Consider the following 24,792-nt stretch of genomic DNA (forward strand, 5'->3'; position numbering starts at 1 on the left):
ACTGTATCAGATTATTTACATACAATTATAAACCCTCCATAGACTTTATTACACATATTTCTATTGGTCTCATTGGCTGCAGGGCTTGCTCTAGCACAGTCTACAATGCGGTGACATCACAGGATCGGCGCCATGGTCACTGGATATTGTGACATCATGAGGAATATAAAAGCAGCCGCTCGGCCAGAATTCCGTTGAGGGTTATAGTAGGAGTGTAATAGTGAGTATGTCCGTGTTATACTCCTGTCCTGTCCTTATTATTCCCCATTTCCTCACTGTATAAGGTCCTGATTTCTTATGACAAGCTTCCTCTACTTCCTAATTCTCGTATCTCATACATTTTTAATTAGAAAACCTTATATTTGTTAATTAGCTCGTTATGGCAATATGTGCAGTTGATACAACTAGTATGTAACATTAGGCCATTTATAAGGACACTTCTCTCTTTTTATCTAATTCAGGTTTATGCTATTATTTATTGTTTGACAATGACGAGCGCAATTTGGGAAAGAATTCATGTAAGTCTGAAATAATAAAAGTCATGTAATTCAGAATAGTGATTGTAATGATCTCTGAACGTATATATGAAAATGAATTTCTGTTGTCTGATGTCCGTTGTTTTCGCACGGCCACCTGCCTGGCCAATCAGATCAGTACGATTACGATGATGCCAAACCTGCATTTTTTTTATTTAAAGGAAATCTGTCAGCAGGTATTTGCTATGTAAACTGAAGAGCGCATGCTGTAGGGGTTAACACACAGATGTCAGTGATGCCTCTAATCGAGCTCCATGCTGCTGTTTGCTTACAATGATTGTACTAGTGCCAGTAGCTTATCATTGCTGGGACTAGCTGGTCCTGAGCCCTGGTCCAACACGCCCCTCCTGTGTCAGGCAGCTCACTGTCTATGGACATGGTACATACAGAGCCCGTTGTCGGCAGGGGCAGCTTTCTGAGCTCTGCTGACAGTGGCATTAAACAGGTTAATAGCGGCAATCAGTGGGCACGCCAACTGCTGCCGATAGAGATGATGACATCTATATAATATAGACAACTGCCCGCTGTGGAGTGGGCTCTGCTTCTGAGACCCTTCCAAAGTCCCTGACACACTTCATGATAAATATAGTTTACCCTCATTTTTTAGCATAAATAAATATGGAAAAAATTGCCTCAGCGTCAGAGATTCATATGACGCAGCTCATTTCTAGATATATTTCTCAATTTTTATACCTGAATAAATGGACAATAAAGTCAGATGTCGCTGAGTTGTCAGCAGACGCCGGGGTCACTTACCAGGCTGTGGTTTATGAATGCTGCATGGGGCACGGAGCGGCGCTCTGCTCATACATTGCCTTACAATTAATAAATCTATCTTGTGTGATTATTTAAAACCCCATTGATTATCCAGTGTAATAGAAGCCTATGAGTGTGTGATGTACGGTACAATGTAAGAAGTGGAAATATTTCATGGCCTTTATACATTTCTCTTTTTACTATTACAGACGACAATTTCCAACATGAGATGTAAGTATTGACATTCTCAGTACTGACAATTACAGCATTTCTCCCTCGCCGTCTCCTCCCAGCGCCCTGCTCCAGTCTGTGCAGTGCGGAGACTGAGGCTTTGCACTGCAGGCGCGATCTATTGATGTAATTTAAACAACACTGCTGAGCAGGCATCATCTACAAATATTTACCATTTAAGGGGATCACCAACTGCATACCAAACAACAATGGAACAAAATAGAGCAAAGTGTATGCATGAGAAATGGGATCACCACAACAGTTTAACATTTATACAAAAAACATCTTTATTTTAGGAAACAACCACAACAACATAAAAACATTTAACCCCTTCAAGTCGCGGCCCTTTTTCGTTTTTGTGTTTTCGTTTTTCGCTCCCCTCCTTCCCAGAGCCATAACTTTTTTATTTTTCTGTCAATATGGCCATGTGTGGGCTTATTTTTTGCGGGACGAGTTGTACTTTTGAACGACATCATTGGTTTTACCATGTCATGTACTAGAAAATGGGAAAAAAATTCCAAGTGCGGTGAAATTGCAAAAAAAGTGCAATCCCACACTTGTTTTTTTTTTTTTTTTTTTGCTAGGTTCACTAAATGCTAAAACTGACCTGCCATTATGATTCTCTAGGTCATTACGAGTTCATAGACACCTAAAATGTCTAGGTTATTTTTTATCCAAGTGGTGAAAAAAAATTCCAAACTTTGCTTAAAAAAAAAAAAAAAAAAAAAAAAAAGTGCAATTTTCCGATACCCGTAGCGTCTCCAATTTTCGTGATCTGGGGTCGGGTGAGGGCTTATTTTTTGCGTGCCGAGCTGATGTTTTTAATGATACCATTTCGGCGCAGATACGTTCTTTTGATCGCCCGTTATTGCATTTTAACACAATGTCGCGGCGACCAAAAAAACGTAATTCTGGCGTTTCGGATTTTTTTCTCGCTACGCTGTTTAGCGATCAGGTTAATGCTTTTTTTTATTTGATAGATCGGGCGATTCTGAACGCGGCGATACCAAATATGTGTAGGTTTTTTTTTTTTTTTATTGTTTTATTTAGGATGGGGCGAAAGGGGGGTGATTTAAACTTTTATATTTTTAATATTTTTTTCACATTTTTAAAAACTTTTTTTTTTCACTTTTGCCATGCTTTAGTAGCCTCCAAGGGAGGCTAGAAGCAGGCACAGCCCGATCGGCTCTGCTACATAACAGCGATCATCAGATCGCTGTTATGTAGGAGAATTGCAGGTGTGCTGTGAGCGCCGACCACAGGGTGGCGCTCACAGCCACCAGCGATCAGTAACCATAGAGGTCTCAAGGACCTCTATGGTTACCTTCCTGATGCATCGCCGACCCCCGATCATGTGACGGGGGTCGGCGATGACGTCATTTCCGGCCGCCCGGCCGGATGCGGTAGTTAAATGCCGCTGTCTGCATTTGACAGCGGCATTTAACAGGTTAATAGCGGCGGGTGAATAGCGATTTCACCCGCCGCTATTGCGCGCACATGTCAGCTGTACAAAACAGCTGACATGTCGCGACTTTGATGTGCGCTCACCGCCGGAGCGCACATCAAAGCAGGGGACCCGACATGCGCAGTACATGTACGGCGCATGTCGTGAAAGGGTTAAAAACCCCAAAATATGACCTGGGGTAAAGGGTCCATATAGATACCAGATAAATGCTATAATATTGCACACAACATTAAACAGCCTATGCACATTAATGTACAGATAACCAAACCACTATTCCCAGCATATGGGCGTTATATAATACAGTATGATATTACACATCAAGTTATACACTCTTAAATAGAGGTTAACACTCCATACCATACCCCATATATGAGGAACTAACAAGGAAGATGGTGAATGGAATACAAAATATACTAGACACCAAGCAGATCCCTAGACCCTGCTGTGCACTGACCTAAGTCTTACCCTACCTAGCAAGCAGGCTGTACAAGGTTCCCGGGGTGGTGGGTTTAGTGGATTTCAATCAGGCTGTTCTGTTTGCTGAGACCCACGCGTATCGACGCCTGCGGCGTCTTCCTCAAGGTCAATATATGAGTCTCAGACGCACAGGGGCAGGAGGAATGGTGGGACAGGAGCAGTAATATTGTGATGACCGGTGGGTGATGGGGAACAGAGCCAGCGCTCCCCAGGACGTGTGGTCCGCCACTATGGATGTAACACCCCTGCACCCCAGTAGTTACAGTATAGCCGAGACCTGAATGCCGGATCAGACCCGATAATGGTGTAAGGAAGTCTCTGTACAGTAACGTTAAGAAGGAAAGGCTCATCACATGTGTGTACCAGGGGCGCTGTCTGTATTTCTCACTGGCCCTTATATTCTATGGGGCTGGTAACATGTCAGCCGTGGGGCGAATTGTCCACCAGACTCACCCACTCACTGACTACTAGGAAGAACTTCCAGCAGCTTTTTCCTTTTTTTGCATATAAGAGAAATTGATGACATACTGATGGAAAAATGGACAAACGGACCAAAAAAGATGAAAATCGAATGCAGCACAATAATGAGAACTAGTTGGCTTAGTTTTGTGTGGATGAGAATAAAATGAAGTGTGAATACGGCCTAACAATAAGTCGCCGCTGCTACTGAGTGATTTATTAGATCGTTCAGTAAATCTACAGTATATACTCGAGTATAAGCTGAGATTTTGAGCCCAATTTTTATGGCTGAAAGTGCCCCTCTCGGCTTATACTCGAGTCATTGTCCCAAGGGGTTGGTGTGGGAGGGGGAGTGGCAGGAGTGATGGCTGTCACCTCATACTCACCCCCTCCTGGCGCGATCTCTGCAGGTCCCTGCTTCTCAGATGGTCTTCGGCCCCGGCAGCTCTTCCTGTGTTCAGCGGTCACGTGTTACCACTCATTAAAGTAATGAATATGCACGCGACTCCACACCCATAGGCGTGGAGCACATATTCATTAATTAAATGAGCGGTACCATGTGACCACTGAACACAGGAACAAGCTGCCGACGCCGGAGACCATCGGAGAAGCAGGGAAGTGCAGAGACCGCGTCAGGAGGGGGTAAGTATGACGGGGGAGGGTGAGTCATGCGATATTCACCTGTCCCCGTTCCACCTTAAGGGCTGTCTTCCGTGTCCTCTGGCTGTGACGTTCAGGTCAGAGGGCGTGATGACGTGTTTGGTGCGCGCCCTCTGCTTGAACAGTCACAGCCAGAGGACCCGGAAGACACAGCGACGCGTGTCGGTGGAACGGGGACAGGTGAATATTGCAAGTGCCGGAGGCCTGAGCCAGCGGCGACACCGGCACCTGGCCCCCATAATGCGCCAGTGTCCCCGCCTGCTCAGGACACCGGCACCTGGTCCCCAGCGATGAGAGGTGAGTATGTCATTTTTTAATCGCAGCATATGGGGCATATTATTCGATGGAGAATCTTATGGGGCCATCAACCTTTATGGAGCAGCATATGGGGCATATTATTCTATGGAGCCTCTCATGGGGCCATCAATCTTTATGGAGCATTATATGGGGCACATTATTCTATAGAGCATGTTATGGGGCCATCATTAACCTTTATGCAGCATTATATGGGGCATATTTTTGTATGGAGCATCTTATAGGGCCCATCATGAACTGTATGGAGCATTATATGGGGCTCCTGATTCAATATGGATATTCAAAAACATTTAACCTACTAATGTCTCAATTAATTTTACTTTTATTGGTATCTTTTTATTTTTTAAATTTACCAGTAGCTGATGCATTTCCCACCCTAGGCTTATACTCGAGTCAATACATTTTCCCAGTTTTTTGTGGCAAGTTAGGGGTCTCGGCTTATACTCGAGTATACACGGTAATAGTAAACTGTTGTTTGTCTTTCAGCTACAGAACTCATTTACAGGTAAGAGTCTTTCTTCTCATTGTACAGTGCGTGGGGCGCATGCGCCACCTCGGCTCCATCCTATGGGACATCTCAGAGCTGGAGGTCCCAGCGGACGGATCCCCCGTAATCAGTAACTTATTCCCTATACTGTGGATAGGGGAGAACTAAGTTCTGACATCTTTTTTAATAAAAGACCAGTGTAACAAAAAAGTCCCAGTTTCTCCCTTACCTAACATACACAGTGACATGTTCTCCTTGTATTATAGGGTGGATCCCCTGAAAATCATTCTTGAAGATCTGAGTAAAAATATTAAAGGGAGATTCACAATAACGTAAGTAAAAAATCTAATAAAACGTTATAGATCACACAGTGACATAGATGATTCCTGATCTCAGATGTTCTCAGAGTTTGACAGCAGCATTTAACTAGTTAACTGTCGCGGGTGGATTGTGTTTCCACCCAAGGCTGTTAGAGGCACATGTCAGTTGTTCAAAACAGCTGACATGTGCAGGGAAAGATGTGGGCTCAGCGCTGATGCCCACATCAAAGCGAGGGAATCAGACATCGGTGTACTATTACGTCCGATATCGGAAAGAGGTTAATATGGCTAAATCATAAAAAAAACTAAAAAGTTACAGCCTAAACCCAAATATATGAGTGTAATGGCGCAATATGTTAGATTTTAGGGCTATTTATCCATTGTGAAAATTAAAAATTTGGGGCTAAAACTACATTTTAGCAGAAGAACATGTAATTTTCATTTTCACAACCACATTTTAGAAAGTTCTGAGAAGCACCTGGGAGTCTAACGTGCTAAACACGGCCGCATATGAGTTTCTGGATGGGTTTTCAATATGTCAATCTAATGTTATCCAATCCTGTGTAGTACCAGTGGGCTCACAATGCGCACCATACCTCTGGATTATATCCTTGAGGGTTGTAATTTCCATCGTGGGGTCACTTGTGGGTGGGATTCTGCTGTTTAGGCACCTTAGGGACTCTGCAGATCCGACATGGTGCCCACAATCTATTTCAGCCAAATTTGTGTTCCAAAACTGAAATCCTGCTCCTTCTCCTCTGAGCCCGGGTGTTTGTCCACACAGAGGTTTCTGGCCACATGTGGGAATCTGCGCTCTCACAAGAAACTGGGTAACACATTTTGGGGTCCATTTTCTTGTGCTATCCTTTCTAAAAATAAAAAAATTGGGCCTGAAGCCACATTTTGATGGAACATCAGTCAGCAGGGGCTGCTGTGCGATGCTTCACCAGTCAGTACACAGATTACAGGCTCAAATAGATTAAAATTGGATCCGACCCACTGATAAGACTATGTTTTCTTGTACGCCCCCCGAAGAAGCACATTGCGAAACGTGCGTTGGGGGTCTGCCTTTCCCCCACCTGCTGCAGGTTTGTCCCTCTTGTCTACTTATGCCTTAGCACTTTGAATCTATTTGGTATACCCAGTGTAGTATTTATGGTCACACCTTTTCCTATACTTATATCATTGTCTTAAAACATTGAATGTCACTTTTTTACTTCTGTTATATTCTATGGATATGCTATGACATGTAAGCACTATGCACTTTATGTAAAACCTTACTTGTAAGTGTTTAGGATTAAACGTTTAGTCTGACCCTATTACTATCTCCATACAGAGTTACTACCAGTATACCATCTCAGACTCTCTTTAGGCGTGTACATTTAGGCATTTAGGGGTCGTTTCCATTTGTATTTTAATTTTGTTTATATTGAATCTATATTGAATTTTGTGATAAAATATTCTGTAATAAAAGTTGTTATATATATTTTCACATCGCTCTCGTGTCTATTCCTCTTTGGTTTTAAAAAACTCCTGTATGAGTCTTTAGGCCGACTTACCATAGGGGGCATTAAGAATCACAGTGTCTCGGGCAGCAGGAGCGCTAAATACAGTCCTGACCGCTCACTGATTGGCGGCTTTGTAGGTAAATTGTACATTGACACAAAGCTGCTAATCAGTGGTGGGGACGAGGTTATACAGAGCAGGACGACTACATGGCAAGTGACAACTAGTCCTCTGCTGATAATCTCCTGCTGATAAATCAGTGATTTTATTGAACCTAAAGCAAGCAGCCCAGTAAGTGACATCCTGCTGGTATCAAGGTCTTTGCCCCTACATCATGCTGCTCTCGGATTAAAAAGTAAAAACCTGCTGATGGATTTCCTTTAACTGTGGAATGTAGTCAATATAAAATGTTGGTAAAGAAAGTACCAAGAATGGAGGGAAAAGGGGAGGAATTTATCCCAGATTGTCATGGTCACTAATGCTGTTGTACATTGTGATAATTAATGGCATTTGTACATTCCAATATGAGATATATTCTCCATGTACAATAGGGAGAGGAATTTACATCTGATAGAGAAGAAGATAGAAGAGGAGAACATCAGCCCTGAGAACATCCATCTGACTCTGTAAGTGCTGAGACTTATTGCGATAATAAAAGTAATTGTTCTAGATAACAATGATCTATATTCTCACAGTTTCTCCTCTCCCCTCCCACCATGGGCTGTAACTAAGTACGGAGCTTAGTAACACTTTACACTAAGATACATGGAAACTATGAGAATGTGACTGGGGGACACAATAGTTACCAGCAAGATTCAATAAAAAACCCACCTACTATGCAGGGGCTACAGCACAGCTGTATGTAGGTGACTGAGGCCGTGCTGCACCTAAGGCCACGTTCACACGGTCAGTATTTGGTCAGTATTTTACATCAGTATTTGTAAGCTAAAATCAGTAGTGGAGCAATCAGTGGAAAAGCATAATAGAAACACGTCACCACTTCTGTATTTTTCACCCACTACTGGTCTTGACTTACAAATACTGATGTAAAATACTGACCAAATACTGAACGTGTGAACGTGGCCTAATACAGACATGGCTGAGCGCACAGTGGTACATGGAGTAATAGAGGGGATGCGGCAATAAACCAGCACTGCGGACCCTTCACTCTCAGGATCTGTAGCAGTACTGGTAGTCGGACCCCACCAGGAAGAAAGTGGAGATGTCCTCAGATTTGGTCTTAGACTCTGTATAAAATTATATAATAATGAATATTAATATTACTCAGTTATAATCCTGAGATCTCAACCTGCGCATGCGCTGTCTCCAGAAGACATCTTTCCAAGGAACTCCGCAGTGAAAAGGATGGGAAGTGTGAGCCCACCACATCCTCGCACCGCCGAACACCCCCTCTTCCCAGCCCGGAGCCCGCCACATCCTCACACCCCCTCCTCCCAGCCCAGAGCCTGCCACAGCCTCACATCACCGAACATCCACTCCTCCCAGCCCGGAGCCCGCCACATCCTCACACCCCCTCCTCCCAGCCCAGAGCCTGCCACAGCCTCACATCACCGAACATCCGCTCCTCCCAGCCCGTAGCCCGCCACATCCTCACACCCCCTCCTCCCAGCCCAGAAGCCCGCCACAGCCTCACATCACCGAACATCCCCTCCTCCCAGCCCGGAGCCCGCCACATCCTCACACCCCCTCCTCCCAGCCCAGAGCCCGCCACAGCCTCACATCACCGAACATCCCCTCCTCCCAGCCCGGAGCCCGCCACATCCTCACACCCCCTCCTCCCAGCCCAGAGCCCGCCACAGCCTCACATCACCGAACATCCCCTCCTCCCAGCCCGGAGCCCGCCACATCCTCACACCCCCTACTCCCAGCCAAGAGCCCGCCACATCCTCACACCCCCTCCTCCCAGCCCAGAGCCCGTCACATCCTCACATCACCGAACATCCCCTCCTCCCAGCCCGGAGCCCGCCACAGCCTCACATCCCCTTCTCCCAGCCAAGAGCCCACCACATCCTCACATCACCGAACACCCCCTACTCCCAGCCAAGAGCCCGCCACATCCTCACACCCCCTCCTCCCAGCCAAGAGCCCGCCACATCCTCACATGACCGAACACCCCCTTCTCCCAGCCCGGAGCTCTCCACAGCCTCACATCACCAAACACCCCCTACTCCCAGCCCGGAGCCCGCCACATCCTCACATCATAAAATTATTAGGCAAGTTGTATTTTAGAGGATTATTTTTATTAATGATCAACAACTATGTTCTCAATCAACCCAAAAGACTCATAAATATCAAAGCTTAATATTTTTGGAAGTTGGAGTGGTTTTTTTTTTAGATTTGGCTATCTTAGGAGGATATCTGTTTGTGCAGGTAACTATTAATGTGCAGAATTATTAGGCAGCTTAATAAAAACCAAATATATTCCCATCTCACTTGTTTATTTTCACCAGGTAAACCAATACAACTGCACAAAGTTTAGAAATAAACATTTCGGACATGCAAAAACAAAACTCCAAAAAATGAGTGACCAATATAGCCACCTTTCTTTAGGAAGACACTTATCAGCCTTCCATCCATAGATTCTGTCAGTTGCTTGATCTGTTTATGGTCAACATTGCGTGCAGAAGCCACCACAGCCTCCCAGACACTGTTCCGAGAGGTGGACTGTTTTCCCTCCCTGTAGATCTCACATTTTATGAGGGAGCACAGGTTCTCTGTGGGGTTCAGATCAGGTGAACAAGGGGGCCATGTTATTATTTTTTCTTCTTTGAGAACTTTACTGGCCAGCCACGCTGTGGAGTAGTTGGAGGCATGTGATGGAGCATTGTCCTGCATGAAAATCATGTTTTTCTTGAACGATACCAACTTCTTCCCGTACCACTGCTTGAAGAAGTTGTCTTCCAGAAACTGGCAGTAGGTCTCGGAGTTGAGCTTCACTCCATCCTCAATCCGAAAAGGTCCCACAAGTTCATCTTTGATGATACCAGCCCATACCAGTACCCCACCTCCACCTTGCTGGAGTCTGAGTCGGAGTGGAGCTCTCTGCCCTTTACTCATCCAGCCTCTGGCCCATCCATCTGGCCCATCAAGAGTCACTCATTTCATCAGTCCATAAAACCTTTGAAAAGTCAGTCTTAAGATATTTCTTGGCCCAGTCTTCACGTTTTATCTTAAGTTTCTTGTTGAAAGGTGGTCGTTTTTCAGCCTTCCTTACCTTGGCCATGTCCCTGAGTATCGCACACCTTGCGCTTTTTGTTACTCCAGTAATGTTGCAGCTCTGAAATATGGCAAAACTGGTGGCAAATGGCATCTTGGCAGCTTCACGCTTGATTTTCCTCAATTCATGGGCAGTTATTTTGCGCCTGTTTTGCCCAACACGCTTCTTGCGACCCTGTTGGCTATTTGCCATGAATCGCTTGATTGATCACGCTTCAAAAGTTTGGCAATTTCAAGACTGCTGCATTCCTCTGCAAGACATCTCACAATTTTGGACTTTTCAGAACCCGTCAAATATCTCTTCTGACCCATTTTCCCAAAGGAAAGGAAGTTGCCTAATAAATAAGGACACCTTATATAGGGTTTTGATGTCATTAGACAACACCCCTCCTCATTACAGAGATGCACATCACCTGATTTACTTAATTGGTGGTTGGCTCTGAAGCCTGATCAGCTTGGAGTAGGACAACATGTATAAAAAGTATCATGTGATCAAAATACAACTTGTCTAATAATTCTGCACACAGTGTACACAGTGAGGGCGGCTGTAACCGCACCCCGACACTGACTGACAGCCGGCTCTGCACTGGAGCACTTCTGAGCGACCTGTCAGTCGGTGTCGGGGTGCGGTTACAGTCACCACTCTCAGTGCTGTGAGCCGTGACTGTAATCCCTCCGGGCATGCCTGCATGACTGACAGCCGATGGCTCCCAGAAGAAAAAAAGTTCATTTTCTCCCAGGTGACGCACTTTCGGTACAGTGGCCGGCACCTTCATAACTCTATTAACCTGCAGATTAACCCAATATTTACAGATAATAAAGTTATAAGACCTGACAGGTTCACTTTAAACTGTTTTTTTTTTTTTTTTGGATTGTGAGTTCAAGAAACAGGTGTGAGTAGAAGTGGCTCATAAGTGGAGAAGGAAGCAGATTTCTCTGATAAGATATATTACATATCTTCTTACATTTTCTCGTACTATTGAGTTTGTGACCATTTAACATAAATGGATGTTTCTTCCTTGTACAATAGTGAAAAAGAGAAAAAAGAAAGAAAGAAGAAAACAAAACTGATAAAGAATAGGATGATTATTATGTAAGTGCCGAGAATTACTGATCTGATATAAGCAAACCTTATAGATCCCATAATGATACAGACGTTTCCGTATCTCCGATGTGCGATTCCTTGTTCTCAGGGACAGATGATATAAACCTGTCAGCACATGATTCACCCTATATCTACTACACAGAGAGGTGACATTTACTGGATGTCGCTCATTTATCAGATTTTAGGGTAAAAAGACGGCAAATCGTTTTATAGGAAACAAACATTAGAGGAATTGTGATTTGACTGGTGAGAAGAAAAGAAACATGAGCCAATATCTTAATATGGCGTCTGTAGAAATATATCAGATATTATATATGATAAACATATAGAGAAAGTCATCCCCCCGCTGGAGTGTTGAGGACCCCCAGATCGCAGTAATATCTGCCAGGAGACACAGACTTTCCAATCCAAACTTCAGTGCAACAGAGCAGATCCCATAAGACTTAACACTTATTCCATAATGGATAAAATATGGTATAAAAATACAGGAGATAATGGATTATTCCAGCAGATCGGTGACAAAACATTTTTCCATTTTGTTTTCATTACTGGTTTTGCACCATTTGGCTTTTTGGCTGTGTGCACACGTTCAGGATTTTTTGCGGTTTTTCATTATAAAAAATGAGATAAAACCGCGAAAAAAACGCATACATTAAGCATCCTATTATTAGAATGCAATCCGCAATTTTAGTGCACATGTTGCATTTTTCTCTGCGGCGGAATCACATTCTGGAAAAAAATGCAGCATGTTCATTCTTTGTGCGGAATCGCAGGGAATCCGCACCCATAGGAATGCATTGATCCGCTTACTTTCCGCATGTGACTATGCCCACTATGTGGTAAGTAAGCGGATCATGTGCATTTGGTACTCAGGATGGAGGAGAGGAGACTCTCCTCCAGGCCCTGGGAATCATATAATTGTTAAAAAGAATTAAAATAAAAAATCATGATAGTCTCACCTTCCGGCGTCCCCCGCAGCCTTCCCGCTCCTTGCGATGCTCCCGTTCTCAATAATGCCTTGCGGCAATGACCGCTACGTCATCACAAATCTTTCTCGCAATGCATTATTGGGAACGAGAGCACCGCGAGCATCGGGAACGCTGCGGGGGACGCCGGAAGGTGAGAATATCATGATTTTTTATTTTTATTTTTTTATTATTTTTAACATTATATCTTTTTACTATTGATGCTGCATAGGCAGCATCAATAGTAAAAAGTTGGTCACACTTGTAAAACGCTAGTGTTTAGCGGGAAAACGCATGCCAATTCCCCATGCGTTTTTCCCGAGGCAGGGAGTTCCGGAATTGCCGTGGAAATTTAAGCAGCAATTCTGGACTTGTGCATATAGCCTTACAGGTGCTTTGTTTCTTGCTCTTTCAACTGTGATGTGGTCATAAATTGGCTGAGAGGAGCAAAAAAAGACAGATAAAAAAGCTACAAATTCTCCCATTGGACCATTAGAACAAGTTCACTGACAGATTCTCAGTTAACTCTTTTTGCAGCCAGCAATAGATATTGCACCACAGAATCCTTAGAAGGCAAACGGTGAAAATGTTCTCATGAAACCCAATTAGAAAAATGACTTTTAGCCAAAAATGGATACATTGAAATAAGATCAAAAATCGTCTCCAAAAGTGGACAACCCCTCTAACCCATTACCGGGACCTGCTGTACTTGTGCGGCGCAGCAGGATGTGTCCTGAATCGTGTGGTGACCAAGTACAGAGTCCTAATTAGCAATGAGCGAATATACTCGTTACTCGAGATTTCTGGAGCATGCTCGGGGGTCCTCCGAGTATTTTTTAGTGCTCGGGGATTTAGTTTTTCTTGCCGCAGCTGAAAGATTTACATCTGTTAGCCAGCAAAAGTACATGTGGGGATTCCCTAGCAACCAGGCAACCCCCACATGTACTTATGCTGGCTAACAGATGTAAATCATTCAGCTGCGGCAAGAAAAACTAAATCTCCGAGCACTAAAAAATACTCGGGAGGACCCCCGAGCATGCTCCAGAAATCTAGAGTAACGAGTATATTCACTCATTACTAGTCCTAATGTCTCTGGCAGCAGACCAGCTCTGCACATAGTTTTTTCGCAAAAAAAAAAAATAGTACATAGTAGCTTTATAGGAAGGGCAGTAGTGGAGTTAACGTCACTGGAATTATTTTTTTATACAGGTTTTTTTCTACTTCTACTGATATTTTAATTTTTTTATTAAGATTTTCTCTTCTAAATTTTTATTTTTTCATTCCTTTTTTCTCTACATTTTTTCTCTTTTGACAGTAAATTTCATAATAAATAGTACCTTTTATACACGCCCCACAAAAATAGTGGGCAAATTAAAAACATTTGGTTTTTTTTCATAACATACTGGGCTAGTAATGGGGGTGTCTGATAGACGTCTCTCCATTACTAACCCCAGGGGTTGATGCCAGTGGACATTACCCAGCTGACATCACCCCCATAAACCATTACCCTGATTGACATTGCACCAGGGAAATCGGGAAGAGCCAGGCAAAGCCCCAGAGTTGGCGTATCTAATGTCATCCGCCAATTCTGGAGCGGCTGCGGGCTTGTATTTTTAGACTGGGAAGGGGCCAATATCCAGGGACCTCCCCGGCCTGATAATATAAACCTACCGCTGTCTGCTTTATCTCTGGTGATTATCACACATAGGGGAGACCCCACAGCATGTTGTTTAATTTATTTAAAGTGAACCTGTAAAGATTAAACAAGAACCACAGGACGGATTTCATCCCCCCAGGAATCATTGTAATCAGTATAACGGCCCCAACCTGACACTGTCTGTAGGTTGCTGAGCACAATCCTGCCGACAGGTTCCCTTTAAGAGGTTAAATAAGGCTAAAAACGCCCTTTACTGCCACATGAAAGGTACTAAATGGTGCTGGTTTATTATATGTAGGGGATATGACAATAAATAGCTGAAGGACGTCTATTTTATCTGCTCTATTTATCTTTCCATCCATTTATGTCTTTATATCAGCTTGCTTTACTAGTGTTGTAAACGAGCTATAAATTACATAGAGAACTACAGGATGTAAGAGATGATGTGAGAAACGCCTTCCATCCGGATTGTGGACACAATCGCCACTGACATGACAAGCTGGATCATACGGATTCCACTTGTCCAACTTTTCAGGAGGAACATCGGAGCTATTTTTTATACGCTAATGTGAGCGGGCCCTAAGTGCTTATTTATCAGGGCCAAACATGGGGGACGAGGGGGATTGTCCTAGCAGTGGACCACCCTATAGAGCAGCCCACTAACTCACAGTAAAAGCAGCCAAATCCCTGATGTTTGATGTTTCTGCTCCTCGGATTCCCAGTCCTCTATATCTGTGACATTACTGCCGGCCTCCTCTATGCACAGTGCGCTCTGGGGGTCTCAGATCCCCCTGTTCTGTGCTGGTCCTTCTACAGCACAGGGTGACTGATCAGGCTGGACTACGCACACTGCATAGATCAAAACATAAAGGGATGTATGGGTCGCTGCAGGGATAACCAGAGTCCACCATCTCTTCAACGTTGATGAGATTATTCTCGGTCCTGAGAGAAAAATACAATTTCCCCCCCGGAGAGGTATTTCGTTATTTGCAACTTAAAAACTTTGTCAATTCATTACTAAAAAATTCTACCCCTCCCTATACCTTTACTCCCTTTGAACAACGATCCACATGCACCAGGCATTATATCACTTCTCTACTCACATATCAACTCCCCCTCACATAGGCGCTGTATAAACTACACTTCTCGCTGGGAGTCTGATATTGGTTCCACTCTAACTGATTCAGAATGGTCCCAAATTTGGTCCTCCTGTACTGGAGGAATATTAAGTACCCTTATGGCGGAAACTAATTATAAGGTGTTGACCGGGTGGTCCCTGACCCCAGCCAGAGTGGCTAAGGCAGTCGCTAACTACTCTCCAAATTGCTTTAGAGGGTGCAATTCCACAGGAGATATGCTCCATATATGGTGGCTATGCCCAATTGTACGTAGATTTTGGATTAGAATATATCACCTGCTCTTCTCAATAACGAACATAAACCTAAAAAAAAACCCTTGGGAGGCTTTACTCTACAAACGTATCCCCAACATCCCTAAACACACACAAGCCCTCATTACATTTATATTCCTGGCAGCCAAACAAACCATAGCATTGGCAGGGAAAAAAACAAGTCTAGAGTTATCTGCGGCTAAAACACGCCTTTCTTGGTATATGATCAATGAAAAATTATCTGCCATACTTACAGACAGAGTTAGTAAATTCGAGACAATATGGCTTCCCTGGGCGGAGTATGCCAACCACACCCCCTCTGCCACACCTGTAGTTTGTCTTACCAATCCAGATCCTCCTGATTCTGATTGGATCACTTAACTGGAGCTGGACATAATGTACCCCCCTCCTCGGGCTTCCCTCCCCCCTCCATTGCCTCCTACCCTGTTGTTAAATGTTTATATGCCCTCTTGTACGTATGCTGTAAACATATGTCTGTATTGAGGTTTTCTTCACCCTATTTGTAAAATTCAATAAAAAATGTATTGTTTAAAAAAAACATAAAAGGATGTGGCTCTTGGAAGGAGGGGAACAATGAAAGCTCCAAAATGGAACATTTTCCAGTTATTAAAACTTTAAATAGGTCTGTGATATATGAATAATATAGAATACCCATGAGGTCTATTTATGCCGCCAGCCTTCTAGGTTTCTGTCCCCACACAGTGAGCGCCCCCTAGTGATAGCTCTGAGTATACAAAATTGTATCATTTGTGTGACGTAGATGGAAAATGTTGGGAAAGTATTTGGGATGGAGGCCGAGGGGAATGTGATCACTGCTGCTCCTCACATCGCTGATATTTATACATTTACATATGAGATGATGATTTATGTTCCATGTACAACAGGAGAGAAATCAAACTCAAATTACAAGAGAGACTGGAAAAGGAGACGGAAGAGCTTAATGTGATGGAAAAAACTTTGTAAGTGCTTTTTTCCAAGTAGAAATGATATAAAACCTGTCTGCACATACTGTACATCTGACTACGCTGATAGTTGTCAGGGTGTGAAAGTAATTTCTCAATTTAGGACGTTTACAGGACACATAAATTAGATGAATTCTATTTCTTTGATTGTTTAAAAATGGCGCCTGGAAGAATAGACCATGATCAGCATTTTATATGGCTCCTTTAGAAAGACACGAGGTATAATTATACACATGTATACTCTCTATAGCATAGCTCCTGTCTAGGACGCCTGATATGGGAGCGGTCTCAGGAGGCCGGCACATGTCCAGTCTGTATCCTCATAGATATGGCTGGGTACAATAGTGGAGCCGTCAGCTCCCTGCACCACCGCACGGCCTGTGCTCCCTGCGCTGTGTAACCCTATGGCTGCATATACATTAAATGGGAGTATACTCAGAACTACAGAACAGGAGAAGGACTTGGGGATTCTGGTTACAAGTAAGCTGGGCAGTAGTACTCAATGTCAGGCAGCAGCTGCAAAATCAGCAAGATTTTACGGTGTATAAAAAAGAGATAAAATCCCGCGATCCCAACATACTGTTACCCCTTTATAAATCACTTGTGAGGCCACATCTGGAAGATGGGATCCAGTTTTGGGCTCCATATTTTAAAAAGGATATTCAGAAGTTAGAGTCAGTTCAAAGGCGGAAACTAGATTATTACCAGGAATGGAGACCTCTCATATGATGAAAGGTTGGAAAAGTTGGGCTTGTTTAGCTTAGAAAAAAGATGTCTCAGAGGAGATCTCATTCATAAATATATGTGTGGTCAGTATATGAATTATTCCTTCCAAGGACCGTACTAAGGACCAGGGACACTCATTACGGGTGTAAGAAAGGCGATTCTGACAGCTAACTAGGAAAGGGTTCTTTACAGTTAGAGCAGTCAGACTGTGGAATGCCAACCACAAGAGGTAGTAATGGCCGACACTTAATAAAGGGCTGGATGATTTCCTCAATACACATAACATTGCAGGTTATAGTTAGTTTAGTGACAAAATGCACAATAGGTGGAGAAAGGTTGAACTTGATGGACCGAGGTCTTTTTTTCAACCTAATAAATAGACCTCACATGTAAACACGAGAGCAGATGAAATAGAAAATAATTCCCTAAAATCATTCTCATCCCTTCTGCAATTTGTAATATTAAAGCAGAAACGAAATTCCAAAATGTCACTTTTTTATTGTAGATTTTGAAATTATGCCCCAAGTCACGACAGGGGGCGCATTAGTCATCTTGACAAAGAGCGCATGTCGCTCGAAACACGTCAAAGGAGGCCTGTACTCACTTTTTTGTGAACACACAATTTTAATCTTTGCTTCATGTACCTTGGAAAATAAAAGTACTTTTTTGGACTTTATCTGTGAGCTGGATTTTTCTGCTTTCCGCATTACTCAGCTGCCTTAAGTGCATTTAACCCCTTAATGACCTGACTGATTTTATCTTTAAGAAACATTTACCTTCAGAAGCAAAAGAAAAAACTGGATAAGAGTTTTACTGAGAAAGAAAAAGTAAGGCTCCGATACATGAAGACCGGTGATTTTCTCGCTGGTCTTGACGCGGGTGGTGGTGTCGTCAGACGCTCCTAGTCCATGAAGAAGTGTCTGCCTCTTCATGAATCAGCGGCATCTGACGAGTGCCGGGCACCATGTTGGCGGAGCTGGGAGGAATTGATGTGGAAACACCAAAAGCTGCAAAATTCTGGTTAAACTACTTTGATAAATTCGGGTCTTAGACTATTGAAAATTAAAGGATCCAGTAAAAAACCACATTACTGAACCCTCCATCATCCTGAGCTGATGAAAGAAGCTACGGGAGAGGAAGTTGCTATTAGATAGTGGCACCCCCTGCAGTCACACTGCACCCTGAGCGCTGCGATCTCTCCGATACGTCACCTTTGTCGGATCATTCAGGGTCTGAGGTCGCTGTCATACATTTGCTGCTGTGAAATCTTTGATAATACTTTTCTTTTACAACAGACGGATCCACAAAATCACAGAAAAGCTGTTCAGTCCATGCAGAGAAACCATCCAGTACGTATGTTATTTGTGGAAATATAATATTACGTGACACCGTACAGTATTTGTAGTGCTCCTACTCGTCATAGCTCGCACCCGCTGCTCCAGTGCTTTCTATTACTCCCACCTACACCTAGCCCTGTTATATTCACACCTAGCCCTGTTATATTCACACCTAGCCCTGTTATATTCACACCTAGCCCTGTTATATTCACACCTAGCCCTGTTATATTCACACCTAGCCCTGTTATATTCACACCTAGCCCTGTTATATTCACACCTAGCCCTGTTATATTCACACCTAGCCCTGTTATATTCACACCTAGCCCTGTTATATTCACACCTAGCCCTGTTATATTCACACCTAGCCCTGTTATAGTCACGCCTAGCCCTGTTATAGTCACGCCTAGCCCTGTTATAGTCACGCCTAGCCCTGTTATAGTCACGCCTAGCCCTGTTATATTCACGCCTAGCCCTGTTATATTCACGCCTAGCCCTGTTATATTCACGCCTAGCCCTGTTATATTCACGCCTAGCCCTGTTATATTCACGCCTAGCCCTGTTATATTCACGCCTAGCCCTGTTATATTCACGCCTAGCCCTGTTATATTCACACCTAGCCCTGTTATATTCACACCTAGCCCTGTTATATTCACACCTAGCCCTGTTATATTCACACCTAGCCCTGTTATAGTCACACCTAGCCCTGTTATATTCACGCCTAGCCCTGTTATATTCACGCCTAGCCCTGTTATATTCACGCCTAGCCCTGTTATATTCACGCCTAGCCCTGTTATATTCACGCCTAGCCCTGTTATATTCACGCCTAGCCCTGTTATATTCACGCCTAGCCCTGTTATATTCACGCCTAGCCCTGTAATATTCACACCTAGCCCTGTAATATTCACACCTAGCCCTGTAATATTCACACCTAGCCCTGTAATATTCACACCTAGCCCTGTTATATTCACACCTAGCCCTGTTATATTCACACCTAGCCCTGTTATATTCACACCTAGCCCTGTTATATTCACACCTAGCCCTGTTATATTCACACCTAGCCCTGTTATATTCACGCCTAGCCCTGTTATATTCACGCCTAGCCCTGTTATATTCACGCCTAGCCCTGTTATATTCACGCCTAGCCCTGTTATATTCACGCCTAGCCCTGTTATATTCACGCCTAGCCCTGTTATATTCACACCTAGCCCTGTAATATTCACACCTAGCCCTGTAATATTCACACCTAGCCCTGTAATATTCACACCTAGCCCTGTAATATTCACACCTAGCCCTGTAATATTCACACCTAGCCCTGTTATAGTCACACCTAGCCCTGTTATAGTCACACCTAGCCCTGTTATAGTCACACCTAGCCCTGTTATATTCACACCTAGCCCTGTTATATTCACACTTAGTGCTAAATATGTTGTAGCAGCATGTGTTTCAGTGTGGAGCGCGGCCATTTTATTGGTATCTATTATGACCCTGTTAGTACAAATTATCTCCGTATTGTGTTCTGCCTGATGTGTCCAGAGTGTAATTTGTAGCCAGATTCATTTATGTCATTTCTGGCCGCATTGAGACGCGCAGCCATATTGATATCACTTTCGGTAATGCAAGTGCAGTAATCCGATGTGTTCCCAAGTGGACCCCATAGCCATCTTATATTATGTCACTTCCAGACGCAAGTAGCATAAAATAGTATTATTGTATGGTATCCAGCCTCCCTGGGTGGGATATAAGGGAGAGACCCTCCTCTCCGGGGAACGGGGCTCGCCACATCCGGTCCTGGACACACACAAGGAGCCAAGCTTCACAGCTGTGGCACACACTCCCTACGGGGCCGTTCAGCTCCGGAGGATACATTCTTTGATATGTGCTCCCATGGGGGTCCACACTCCATTGGACCTGTGGTTACTGAAAACCATAGAAATAAGCCAAGTCCTTTGGTCTTTATAATCTATTTTTGCTGCAGATCTGTTTCTGTATTCACTCCTGAAGACCCTCTGATGCCGGAGGGAAAATGCACTGAGTGATCTGGTTACAATATGTTTAGCGCTGATTGGGGCCATGTCATTTACCTACATTAATTATTAATGCCGTATATGAGAACTTGCTCTATACTGTTTAGATAAAATAATCGAGTTCACCTTTATATTTGCTGGTGATGATGATATGAAGCCATGTTAGCTTGTCACAATCGACATATATGTCGGCTCATGTGGATAATATACCTGTGTCCTAATATGACCCTTCTGTAATTTGACTTATCTGTGACCTGTTCCCCTATGGAAAAGATTGTTAAGGATTATTGGGGCCAGTGGTTGAGCAGGGGTGTTATTTGCGTTTTCTTGGGTGCCAACCTCCGCGGTTAGGTGGGATATGTAATAGGGTCAGTTTGGGACCCCACATTGTCCGATGTTACACTAGTAGTTTTCCATTACGGTCACTACCCGGTCCCTGGGGCATTTTTGGGTTGAGTTGTGTGTCGGTGTTCAGTATTATTCTTTTTAATGCATATCTAATAAAGTATGATTTTATTGTATATTTTCACTGTGAATATTGACCCTAATCCGCACTGTTACTCGCACATTTACATCAGATGATCTATGTTTCATGTCCTGTAGGGACGAGACCACCGACGATGAGGAGGAGAAGAAGACCACCACCCTGATCATGTAAGAGCAGAGATTACTGAGCAAACCTTCTAGATGACATAATGATACAGACGATTCCTCACTACTGTGTATATCTGACTGCACAGACAGCGGCCATTTATTGTTACCGGTCACACATCTTATTCACCTGATTATTAAGAGGTTTTGGAAGAGGTTTTCATCCTGAAGCTTCTGTGCTGCCTTCTGATTGGACGGGGCCATGTTTGGAGAGGTTTCCTTTTGGATCCTGTTCAAAGAAATGACACGTAGTTTATTTATTTCCATCAGGTGTTTGTCTAAACCTCTTCAGAGGAAAAAATCCTCCTCATATTAACAAAATGGATTTTTTATAGAAATGAACTGGAATTGCTTTCCAAGAGTTCCTGAAATCATTTTTTAGGTGAATTTTGGAGAGAATTTGTTTAAAATAAAAAAAAAACCTTAAAAAATGTTACGAGCACACACTCTTGGTGATGTAACCAATTTTTAGCATTAGGCTATGTGCACACGTTGTGTTTGCTGTGTTTTTTTTCCCACAGGCAAAACCTGCTCTCTTTACCGTAAAGAAGCAACTTATATAAAGCAGGTTTTGGGCTATGTGCACACGTTGTGGATTTCCTGCGGATCCGCAGCGTTTTTTGCCTTTCAGAAACGCTGCAGATCTGCAAGTGATTTTCAGTACAATGTAAATCAATAGGAAAAAAAAAATGCTGTGCTAATGATGCGGAAAATTCCGTGCGGAAACGCTGCGGATTAAAAGAAGGAGCATGTCACTTCTTTTGTGTGGATCTGCAGCATTTTTGGACCCATTCCATTATAGAAATCCACATGGGTAAAAAACGCAGCAAATCCGCACAAAAAAAGTGTCAAATCCGCACCTGCGTTTTCTGCCAAGAGATGCAGAATGGGTACAAAAAATTCCAGAGGCTAATCCGCAACGTGTGCACATAGCCTTGCTGAGTTTTTGCTGCGCTTTTTATTGCTGTACCAAAAAAAGGGGGTAAAAAAACCCAAGGACTATATGCCTTAAAATAATGAATTTTATTTAAACATTAAAAACATACATGAAATAATTAAAAAGCATGTGAGGCCAGAGGCGGCCAAACGTTCCTGCAGGGATCCATGTAAATAAACAAGGTGGAGTACACCCAGTAAAAGATAGTTATATAAAGATGGGCCCTATATGTAATAAAGAAGGACTTTCGGTGGACTTGTCCTAATATAAACAGGTAAAGAGCGCGTGCAGTTATAAATAGATGACGTACATGTAGAGTGGTGTTGTAGTAACGGTCCTCGCCGCCCCAGCGCACGTTTCGGAAGAACTTCTTCAGCAGTTTTATTTATTTGAACGGTGCGAACTGCAGTACCAGCGACTTCCATCCATAGGGACGGCGACCAGTGACAGGACAGACTATAAACTGTGCTACTTGTCTACTGTGCCAGGCGTTCAGGAGATCCCATCATATTTCATGAGTCTTCTGGACGTATTTGAAGAGTAAGCGAGAGTACGCAATATCATGGTATCTGGAACTGGAGGATGTTTTTCCTAACACTCATGTTTCTGGAATATGCGGCCTCTAGGTTTAAGACTTAAATTTCCAGTATTCTAAGTATTCTAGTATAATTCATGGTAGTGAATATGGACTCGGGAACAGTTTTCTATGTCTTCTTCTAGCATTGGAGCCATGGGATGGCGACATGAGGGGCGTTTACCAAAAGGGGAGACTTAAAAGTCAGTTGCATTGGCATACACAAATAAATATGGACTTAACTTTCTACATACATATAACGATTTTGGGAGTACCCCTTTAAGTGTACAGTTATTGAAAATTACCTGATTTGCATTGTATGTAGTTCCTAATGATAATTTTAAAGCCATTTTGTTAATACTTTTTATGTAAAACCACACACACCATTAAGCCATCACATGCAGGAATGGATTCAGCATTAAACTACATCCTTGTAATCTTGTAATTCTCGCAAATTATGTAGTAAATCATTTATTCATAATTATTAGCCAGGATGGCTAGATGTTAAAAAATACAAATATTGCTCATCTATTACATAAAGGGGTTGTTTTGTCACTTCACAAGATATTGATTACCTATGCTTAGTGTAGGTCATCAATATCAGATTAGTGGGGTCCAACACCTGGCAACCCCTGATCAGCTGTTATAAGATCTGGCTGAATATAAACATATTGAATAGAATCCCAATCAATGAAGAGCGGTCATCACCAGACAATGCAAATCCGGATGTAGAACAGCTTATAACAGCTCATTTTTGGGGAAAGGTCGTAAGGATAGCTTATCTATATCTTGTGATTGGAATGCACTGTAACATTGCTTGTTATGTCTCCACTCTATATAGCTATGAAACCTCCGTTTAACATCAACGGCACCCTTACACCACCTGGCAGAGACCACCGCTTCAGAAGATACCACCTGGCACAGACCACCACCGCTTCAGCCGATACCACCTGGCACAGACCATCACCGCTTCTGCCAATACCACCTGGCACAAACCACCACTGCTTCAGCCGATACCACCTGGCACAGACCACCACCGCTTCAGCCGATACCACCTGGCACAAACCACCACCGCTTCAGCCGATACCACCTGGCACAGACCACCACCGCTTCAGCCGATACCACCTGGCACAGACCACCACCGCTTCAGCCGATACCACCTGGCACAAACCACCACTGCTTCAGCCGATACCACCTGGCACAGACCACCAGCGCTTCAGCCGATACCACCTGGCACAGACCACCATCGCTTCAGCCGATACCACCTGGCACAAACCACCACCGCTTCAGCCAATACCACCTGGCACAGACCACCATCGCTTCAGCCGATACCACCTGGCACAGACCACCACCGCTTCAGCCGATACCACCTGGCACAAACCACCACCACTTCAGCCGATACCACCTGGCACAGACCACCACCGCTTCAGCCGATACCACCTGGCACAGACCACCACCGCTTCAGCCGATACCACCTGGCACAAACCACCACCGCTTCAGCCGATACCACCTGGCACAAACCACCACCGCTTCAGCCGATACCACCTGGCACAAACCACCACTGCTTCAGCCGATACCACCTGGCACAGACCACCACCGCTTCAGCCGATACCACCTGGCACAGACCACCATCGCTTCAGCCGATACCACCTGGCACAGACCACCACCGCTTCAGCCGATACCACTTGGCACAGACCACCACCGCTTCAGCCGATACCACCTGGCACAGACCACCACCGCTTCTGCCGATACCACCTGGCACAGACCACCATCGCTTCAGCCGATACCACCTGGCACAGACCACCACCGCTTCAGCCGATACCACCTGGCACAGACCACCACCGCTTCAGTCGATCCCACCTGGCACCGACAACAATAAAATTTAATCTGGCACCAATTTAAAGAGGATGTCTGAACCTAAAATCCAATTTTTAAGATTATCAGTGTTTTATTTTAGCTTATAAAACCCCTATATTTTCTTTTGTTCCTAACTT

The 24,792-nt window shown here is 43.8% G+C and overlaps 2 protein-coding genes across 2 annotated transcripts in view; one reads left to right on the plus strand and one right to left on the minus strand.

Annotated features, from left to right (window-relative positions):
* LOC143769875 (uncharacterized) overlaps window positions 1-21,513 on the minus strand; it is a 77,362-nt gene extending 55,849 nt beyond the window's left edge. Inside the window, exon 1 of the mRNA XM_077258893.1 lies at window positions 21,418-21,513. Within this exon, the coding sequence (XP_077115008.1) occupies window positions 21,418-21,491 (74 nt within the window). The 5' untranslated portion in view covers window positions 21,492-21,513. The remainder of the gene's footprint in view (window positions 1-21,417) is intronic.
* On the plus strand, window positions 468-23,763 carry LOC143769874 (uncharacterized). Its single transcript, XM_077258892.1, has 10 exons — window positions 468-518; window positions 1,502-1,523; window positions 5,386-5,404; window positions 5,653-5,718; window positions 7,764-7,838; window positions 11,480-11,542; window positions 16,472-16,546; window positions 18,571-18,624; window positions 21,240-21,290; window positions 23,640-23,763. Exons 1-10 carry the CDS (start codon window positions 489-491, stop codon window positions 23,656-23,658), a joined length of 474 nt encoding a protein of 157 aa, XP_077115007.1. The 5' UTR covers window positions 468-488; the 3' UTR covers window positions 23,659-23,763.
* The last annotated feature ends 1,029 nt before the right edge of the window (window positions 23,764-24,792 follow it).

The sequence above is a fragment of the Ranitomeya variabilis genome, chromosome 4 (genome assembly GCF_051348905.1).
Source record: "Ranitomeya variabilis isolate aRanVar5 chromosome 4, aRanVar5.hap1, whole genome shotgun sequence".
Classification (NCBI taxonomy): domain Eukaryota; kingdom Metazoa; phylum Chordata; class Amphibia; order Anura; family Dendrobatidae; genus Ranitomeya; species Ranitomeya variabilis.